The sequence below is a fragment of the Gobius niger genome, assembly GCF_951799975.1.
Source record: "Gobius niger genome assembly, chromosome: 1".
NCBI classification, from domain to species: Eukaryota; Metazoa; Chordata; class Actinopteri; order Gobiiformes; family Gobiidae; genus Gobius; species Gobius niger.
Window position 1 is genome coordinate 14,807,190 of NC_136852.1, and position 9,407 is coordinate 14,816,596.

The following is a 9,407-nucleotide window of genomic DNA, read 5'->3' on the forward strand; positions in this document are numbered from 1 at the left end:
GGCACTGCGTCATTACGTAAAACTGACGTCAGAGGAAAACAGGAAAAGGTTTACAAAAAGTAAAAAACGCTAGAACAACGTGGCTTGTCTTAACTTTTGTCAATACACAGTTCTTCGACCTCCATAAACATGGAATACGTGTGAAATCCATCGGTATCTTGAGCTTCATCATCGAGACAAGAAAGGTAGGGCATACATCACGAAACGGTGTTATGTTGTGCAGCTACGTTAACTTAACGTTTCTCCATAGCTTGTTTGAGAAGAGTTACTGATTTAAAAAAAAAAAACGGTGTGTAATTTTGAAACTTTGAGAGATCATTTAAGGAGTAATAAACGAATAATAAACACATGGACCTTTACTACATTTGCGTGTGTTTTAGCCATGGCTCTAAACAAGTCAATGCATCCTCGGAACCGCTACAAAGATAAGCCCCCTGATTTCGCCTACCTTGCATCCAAGTACCCCGAGTTCCAGCAGCACGTGCAGACCAGCCTGGTGGGACGTCCCGTGTAAGTAACCTCACAAACCAGATGAACTGTATAATCTTCAGCAGCCTACCTCTTCAAAGGCATGTTGAACACAATCTGCAAACATTTAGGTAAATATAGTATAGCCGGAAGTGGAAAGAAACTCTAGTCATGTTGTTAAATTGTTTTGAAATAGGATCAACAGAGTCAATTTGCACTCTGCAGATTTTGTTTCATGTAAGTAGCTCACAGTGAAAAAAAAAATAGAACCTTGTCTTGGAATGCATGTGAATGACGAATGAAAAATAAATACAGTGGGAGGAAAAAGTGAGTACACATTTCAGCCTAAATTGGTAATAAAATGTGGTCTGATCTCTATTAAAATCATAAGACCGATCAAACAGTGTCTGCTTTAACTAATGCCACCCAAACATTTACATGCATCATATTTTTAGTGGCCATAACATGTAAACATTCACAGGAGAGGGTACACCCCCTGAATCTCGCTGAACTGCAACAGTTTTGAAAAGAGGAATTGTCTAAGATTCATCCTAATCGTTGTGAGCGTCTAATCTGCAACTACAGGAAAGCAGTTATTGTTGTGAATGTCTCATGTTTTTCCACAAAGTATCTTGATAAACTTGTGAATTAATTTTTCTATTGACGGTAGCACGTGGTCCAGGCCCTGAGGCAACAAAACAGCCCCACACCATGATTCTCCTTGCACCGTATTTCACAGTGGGCATGATGTTGATGTGCTGTTCCATTTTTCCTCCACACATGACGTTGTGTGTTCCTCCCAAACTATTCATCTTTGGTTTGTGAAAGAGAACTTGGATGCGCCACAGCACTACTGGCAAAATATTTTGTAGACTGATAAACCCAAAGTTGAATAGTTTGGACGGAACACACAACAATGTGAGGGGAATGTATGCAGACTTTACTCATGGTAAAGTAAACTGTTGCATGCAAATGCAAAAGGCATGGTAGTCAAGGCGGGTGAATTATACATTTTCAAGTTGCTAGTATTTCAGAATGCAATCATGTATTTTCTTGGAAAAGAGCCCTATTATTGGTGCAGGAAAGTGTCCTGTACATTATCGCTGCCAAGTAGGGCTGCAACTAACGATTATTTCGGTAATCGATTATTCTACCGATTATTTTTACGATTAATCGATTAATCGCTTGGCTGTGAAAGGTGCATGGAAATTGTATTTTTTCAATTTTTTTTATCACAGACATAAGCTAAAGTGGCGCCGCTTGAGGACATGTTGATGGAGTAAACTTAAAGTAAACGTTTGTGGGAGGCTATTTGTGCTAATTCTGCTTTCTGATTGGACGAGACAAAGACAGATATTTATGAAATTTACAATGTACAAAACACTGCAGACCCTCACTTTAAAAACAAAGTAGGTTTTCATCCACATTACATAATTTTCATGTCTTTTTTGCTCTATTTTAGTCTGTGTTTACCAGAAAACGATTAATCGATTACTGAAATAGTTGACAACTATTTTAGTAATCGATTAGTTGTCGATTAATCGATTAGTTGTTTCAGCCCTACTGCCAAGTTTAATTTGATGTGCTTTTTTGAGCCGTTGGTTGGTTTTCTGTTGAGGCCATGGGTTAGTATTATGTGGTGAGACACTGGCCAAACAGATATAGTACATTTCTTCTCTGTAGTCGAATCATTTCAGTCGTGTGGTGGATCATCTTCGAGAAAACAAACTTTTTGCTTTCATTGTTCAGAAATTGTTTTCATGTTGTAACTCATGGACTCCATGTAAGTTATGAAGTTATTTTAGTTTTTCTCCTCTGGTTACTATTATTACTTGATTGCACATTTCCCTGGATATTTGCATTCTTTGTGTTCTTGAAAGCTGATATAAAAAGTGAATTTCTCCATTGTGGGATCAATAAAATCTCATTATCTTATCCATCTTGTCCAGATTGTGGGATCTTTCCATGCTGCTGTTCTCACTTTTCAGAGCATATGAGCTGCGGCTAAACCCCTAACCACCCCCGCAGCACATGCTCGATGGGTTTGTGATGTTTGTGACAGGAAAAGACCAGCCATTGATTCCAGGTCATCCTCATTTGGAAATAATGGTTCTAGTTTAGTTTACTTTTTTTTGTATATTTGAACGGGACCATGTACAAAATACATGACTATTACGGTTAACGTCATGGCCGTCATTGCTGTAGTACCGCCCTATCGTCGCTAGTCTCCCATTGAAATGCATTGCACTTTAGACACGTGAAAAACCACTTTAGAGCCTGGTCCCTAATTTTCTTAAACTTTCTACTGCTAGATATTCCTCCTGTGATAACGCTGGGTTAGTTACAATTAAAGGCACCAGGCTGGTTTTCATGAGAAGAATTTTTGAAATCTCGTACTAATGAGGACCGGACTGTTAGCATTGGAGCAGAGCGAACAACACGTCAAGCAAAGGGGGAGTCTACAGTGAAGATCCCGCCCTTAAGCCCTTTTAGGAACATGCTTCGTCAGAGCTGGGGAGGAGGAGTCTGTCAACCTGCCATGATTTCCCCCTCGAGCGTAGTCATTGTTGCAAATGGGGAGGAGTGAGCAGGAGACGTCTATTCTTTTTAACAGTCTATGGTCAAAACACAGCTCTGTTGTCTGTTGTTGATGAGAAATATGGCAACCTGGTAAAACGCTCTTGAAAGTATTTTTTTTCATAATACCCCCCTTTAATATTTTTAGGCCATTATACAGGTTTTTTTTGTGTGTGAGTATTTAGTAGTAGAATACAGTCAGGAAGGATTGAAATTGTGATGGAGATTGAAAATCCTGATATGAGAAATAAGTTTGCTGAGACCAGCACAGTTTCCTAGCACACACCAGGTGAATGAGTTTGAAGGTCGTCCCTCTGTGGAGGCAGATTGTGAGCACACTGCATGTATTCTTTTGTGCTGATGGTGTGTCAAGAAGGTGAGACTGAGCTGTTTGCCTCAGCAGTAAACTGGCCTCTGTTGTGAGCACATTTTATTCATTCAACAATAAATGCATTTCACTTTTGGTTTTAAAAGGGCCTTTTCTAGTATTTTCAAACATCCTTCTCTACTTAAAAAGAAATTAAAATGATCATTCCCATTTTGTCCCTCTGTGTCTGCCGTCACCAAAAACAATAATTCATTGCGTAGAGCCGCACCTACGTGGCACCACACGCGTAGAACCGCGGGCACTCTCACGCTCACGCCAGCATCAGCCATTGCTCCAGCGTGGCCGGATTTGCGTGCTCTCCTCTTCTGTTCATTTGGTGGTGTTGCCATGGAGACGTGGCAGGGCTGCTGATGGGCCTGGTGGGTCTGCAAGCACACACTCGCGCCTAAAAATAGAGTTTGTCCACAGCATCCTCTGTGAATATTGATCCTGACCTAATGATGCCTCGGAGGACAACTGAGGGACGTCATGTGATAAGTCTGGGCAGATGAAAGCGATGGTTGCTCTTTACATTGGGGTAAAGAGTGACTGAAATGAAAATCAACCTAATTTTTTCTACTTTTCTTGCTCTTTAAGTTGACTATGAAGTAACAAAAGAGGCCAGGTGTGAGCCCTCCTTACGGAGGTCACGCTGACAAATTTGTTCCATTAGTCTAATGTGTTCATCAGGCGAAGGCACACTCTGTTAGATTGATGAGCGTCTGTATAGGTAAATTGTCTCTCATTTGTACAAGTCCAACACCTGTTTGTCACGAGTCATTAACAGCAGCTACTCGGTGGTGATGTAGTTAAAAATCATCAATACTAAAAGAGTCAGATAAATGATACAAAAAATCCATCCTCCCAAAAGTTATATTAAAATTTATCATCAATATAAACCAAACACACAGAATAATACTTTCCTCTTGCCAGTTCTTTGGATAGATGCTGCTGACAGCTTTGTAAAGTTTTAGCTTGTTTAAAAGTTTACCGTGGTGAAAAGCTTGCCAATATTATGTTATGAAGGTAAACAAATTAGAATTTGATATCCAGTTAACTGTTGCCTCTTATGTTTCAAACATAAATGTTTGACATCTAAGAACACCTACATCTTCCATTAATGAATATGTGATTTTAGTGAACTTAATCAACTTGATATTGTTTTATTTTTATCTAGGGTGAATTTCAAAGAGCCAGAGGCAGTCCGGGCATTGACCTGCACTTTGCTAAAGGAAGACTTTGGTTTGACCATTGAGATTCCTCTGGAGCGCCTCATACCCACTGTCCCTCTGCGTCTCAACTACATTCACTGGGTGGAGGACCTCATCGATGGCCAAAAGCAGCTACGCCGAGGATTTGATATTGGTACATGAAATATACACCAACACCTCTGAGACTCCAAAATAGTGGAGAAAATTGAGAAAACCCACATACATTAATGTTGCTTTCTCTTCAGGCACTGGGGCGTCTTGTATATACCCTTTATTGGGAGCCACGATGAATGGATGGTACTTTCTTGCTACAGAGGTAGATGACATTTGCTTTGACTATGCCAAGAAAAACGTGGAGCAAAACAATATGTCGGACCTTATTAAAGGTGAGTGACGTTTTGTTGCCAAACCAATACTTGATATAAGTAATTCTCATTCAACATTTTCTACCCAGTTGTGAAGGTCCCACAGAAGACTTTGCTTATGGACGCTTTGAAAGAGGAAACTGAGATTGTGTATGACTTCTGTATGTGCAACCCGCCATTCTTTGCAAATCAGATGGAAGCCAAGGTACCAGTTGTTGAGATTGTATTGAATGTATTTTAGGGCTGCCACAAAAAAAGGATAACTCTGCTATATAAATATTGCAGCCTTAATGAATGCCATCTTCGTTCTGCTGACTACATCTCTATACCAGTCAGAGCTTGTCTTTGTTCATGGTTAGCGCTGTTAATAGGATTTCTTCTTAATCTGTGTCTACCTTTTTGTCTCTCGCCAGGGGGTCAACTCCAGAAACTCCAGACGGCCTCCCCCGAGCTCCGTGAACACAGGTGGAGTGACTGAGATCATGGCCGAGGGCGGGGAGCTGGAGTTTGTCAAAAGGATCATCCATGACAGTCTGCAGCTTAAGAAGCGTTTACGGTAAATTATTGGGTCTAAAAGCACTTCTACACAGGCAAACAAGTTATTTAGTTACCTGTATACTACATTTCTTATTCAGCTCTGACTTTCTAAGATAAAGCTATGGTATAGTTTTGTGGCCCTGCTGGGAAAGTTGTCTTATGCATGATGTGACCCATCTATCAGTGCCACTAGGATAACCTGTTGGGAGCTGTGGGTGAACGCCCAGGGGAAATCGGAGCACTCTTAGGAATCCCTGAACAGGAAGAACATGCAAAGTTGTAGTGAAGCTTAAATTATCGATTGGACTGGGTTTGGTTTGGTTGAGTTGAGTTGATGTTTTGCAGAAGCAAAATGTCCTCAACTCAACCAAACCAGGTTCCAGTCCACAATTTAAAGTGTACCACATTGAATACTTTGTGGGCAAATGAGAGCCTTCACAAACAAATATGCAAAATCCATACTTTCCATACTTTTGCTAACTACTCCAACTCGCAGGTCCAAGGCCTTCTCTATGTCAGGCATTTTCTATTGTTTTAGCTCTCTTTTAATCTTCTGTCTAAAGCTTGGGGATAAGTGAAACATAGCTCTAGCTATTACTGCCAAAACATGCCGAGACCCCTGTGGTAACATGTTGGAACATCCTTCTTACCAATTGGGTACACAAGCTATGGACTCTCAGCTCTTGTATTATTCAGTTTGTGTCCACAAGTGATTGTTTTCCCTTTTAACCAAAAGGTATTGCACAAGGATGTTTATTGATCAATCTCTCACCAATAATACAGCTTCAAATCTGCTCCCTTTGTTCTTAAAATCCCCTGCGTTCCCTTTTCTTTTGTGTTGTTTACCTTTGAGTTGCTCCCTGAAGCCCACCTTAGCTTTGAGGCAGTGCATCACATCTTTCAACAGTGTTCAGAGATTCTGTCTTTGTTCAGGTGGTACAGCTGCATGTTGGGGAAGAAGTGCAGTCTGGCGCCTTTGAAAGAGGAGCTGAGGAAACAGGGGGTCAGTAGACCAACTTGAAATACCATAAATTATTGAATTTACTATAAATGACTATTTGCCAAGACTATAGACATTGTCCCTATCTAATGTGTGCTTTCTTTTTTATTCCAGGTACCCAAAGTGACCTACACAGAATTTTGCCAAGGGCGCACTATGCGATGGGCTTTGGCCTGGAGTTTCTATGACGATGTGATTGTCCCAGTAGGTCTCTTTACACTTTTTGTCAGCAAATAATATCATCTTATTGAAGCAGTACTGCATTAAAATGATTCTTTACTTGTAATTGATTGATATGACCATTGGATTTGTGCAACTTTCACTTTTGGCTTCAAGCAGTAGTATAGTATGTTGCTTCCTGGATGTCTCCCTGGGGTATTTCCAACCTAAAAGCAGTTGTGCAGAAAAATTGGCCTATATATCTCTCAGCCCTGTCCACCCTCCTCCTCCACTAGCACTCGGATTCTATGTCGTACACATGGGAGCTGCACAGCATCATTATGAGGTAGAGCCTGGAGCCTGTGCTATGATGATGCACACACATGCTCGCACTGCAGTGGGTTCTCTGTATAGACTTTTTATTCATGGTTGACTGGCTACTGACGTCTTGATATAGGTTTGTGGATTAGGTCTTGAATATACCATTTGAACTAAAACATATGTGACATGAACAGCAGCTGTGACCTACTTAACCAATATTACTCGGCCGAGGTCCAGCACACACTGTATAAATGGGTTAAAAATGTGCCTGGCAAGTTCCTTGGCATTAACCATGTTCTTAATGGGACACATAGGTCTGCTGTATGTACTGCCAAATGGGTTTTATTTGTACAATACATACGTAGTGGAAATACAATGATACTGAATTACTAAAGTGTTAAGGATAGTGTTATTGTGTTAAGGATAATGTTATTGGTCTGAGCATGTTTGAAGCTTGTTATGGAGAAGACATGTACATACATTTGTGATCCTTCCGTACTAATCGGAAAAAATACAAGAAAAAAAAACATTATAAAGACCGTGAAGTGTTCCAAGATTAGATTGTGCCATGTCTGGTAGTGCAGCAGAGCAAAGGTCAGACCCAAAGTGCGATCCTTTCATGTTTGTAGGTCAGTCGGCCATTCTGTCTGCTCCATCATGGCCCATTGCTGCGGCAGACCCCCGCTGCCCCCCCACATTTGTATCATCCTGCAGTCACACGTGGTTTCTGATTGCCGTATTTGCAGATGAATACTGACAACTTTAAAACAGCAGTTTCAATCATTAATCACCTCTGCTAGCATAGCAGTGTGTCATGGATTAAAGTTAACCTTTGCTTTGTATAATGCAAAATGTTTCGATTGGATAACGCAGCTCTGTAGCTCCATCTTCTGGTACTGAATTGTACTTTTTTTTTGGTCTACTTTTGCAAATGGACTTCTTCAAACTGATGTGGTACTGCTTATACCTGTACACAATGATATTTATGTTCTTACATTTGAGTCCGCAAAACCGTCAACATCAGGCTTGCTGTGTTATATTTTATGTCTACCGTGGTGTGATTTAGGTATGCCAGAGAAATTAACTATTTACTATTTTTTTTAGTCTCCACCAAGTAAGAAACGTAAACTGGAAAGGGCTCGGAAACCACTGTCATTCACATTACCAGAAGCAGGGCTGAAAGAGCTCCAGGCAAAGGCCTCTGCCTTGGGATGCACTGGCAGTTTCCCTGTGGATGGTGTTACTGCCCTTCTAGAGAAGTCGCTAACTGATCTACGAGTAAGCAATGACAAAGAACTTACTGATTTAATGTTTAAAGTATTATGTTAAAATAAACAACAACATCTACCTGTCTTTCTGATCCTCAGGTGATGTTTAAACACATACCATGCAGAAAACAGGAACAAAGCCTCTTCTTGACTGCAGTGGAAAACACATGGATCCATGGACGTCAGAGACGACGGGAACAGATACGGCAGTTGAGAGAGGTCCCCAGAGCACCGCAGAGTGCTAGCCTCCAAAATACAGCTGTAACTGCACCTCCCTCTGCAAGTGTTTGTGACACTCAGGCGAATGCACAAGTTGAATGTAGTTCAGAGCAACAAGGACCACATGAGCCGGAAGTGAAAAGTGAAGAACCAAAGGAGCCAAAAGAGGCTGGGGCTGACCACATGGAGCTGTCGACCTGCACTGACACTTCAAATGTAACGGACAGCTGTCTAAAGGAAGGGCTCACCACGGAAAACAAGCCCCCTTCACAGCAGTCCAGCAGTCCTGACGGCAATAGACCGTTCCTATTCAAGTGTGTGCTGAACATCATGCTTGAGGAGAAAGATGTTCTGGTAGAGATGCATTGGGTTGAGGGTCAGAACAAAGACCTTATGAACCAACTCTGCACGTTCCTCAGAAACACACTGTTAAGGTCTGTTGGAAAATAGTTGTGTAGTTCTAATGTACAAATCATTATTTCTCAGTCACACTGTGTTTAGAACAAAAAACTTAAAAAAAAAAAAAAAAAACTTAGTAAATAATTCACAAACATTTTTAAACTTTGCTTTTAAATAAACTGTGTTATTTCACTCCAAATTTCAAAACATTTGCTTTATTCCTTTTTTTAATCAGCAGCAACTCACTGTGGCCACAAGAGGTCAGAGGTTAGTTAAATTATCTGACGTTGACTGCAGGTATTATCGATTTGGCATTGGGACATGTCTCCAGATGACACATTTCCAGCCTTAAATGCAAGTCTGATGAAAATATTATATATAGCGAAATATCCACATAAAACTCATCTTCATGCTACAGTTATGGATTTTACATAATAGTATAAGCGGCTGCGCATGTGTAGATGTGATCAGTTGTCAGTGAGAGCATGCACTTTTATAATAAACATAATTTGATAA

General features: G+C 40.6%; 1 protein-coding gene across 1 annotated transcript; it reads left to right on the forward strand.

The window, feature by feature from the left end:
- The first annotated feature begins 38 nt into the window (after positions 1–38).
- mettl16 (methyltransferase 16, N6-methyladenosine) lies at positions 39–9,067 on the forward strand. Its single transcript, XM_079574400.1, has 10 exons — positions 39–185; positions 381–510; positions 4,590–4,777; positions 4,869–5,009; positions 5,078–5,193; positions 5,402–5,544; positions 6,459–6,528; positions 6,640–6,729; positions 8,110–8,283; positions 8,373–9,067. Exons 2-10 carry the CDS (start codon positions 383–385, stop codon positions 8,940–8,942), a joined length of 1,620 nt encoding a protein of 539 aa, XP_079430526.1. The 5' UTR covers positions 39–185; positions 381–382; the 3' UTR covers positions 8,943–9,067.
- Positions 9,068–9,407: the final 340 nt, after the last annotated feature.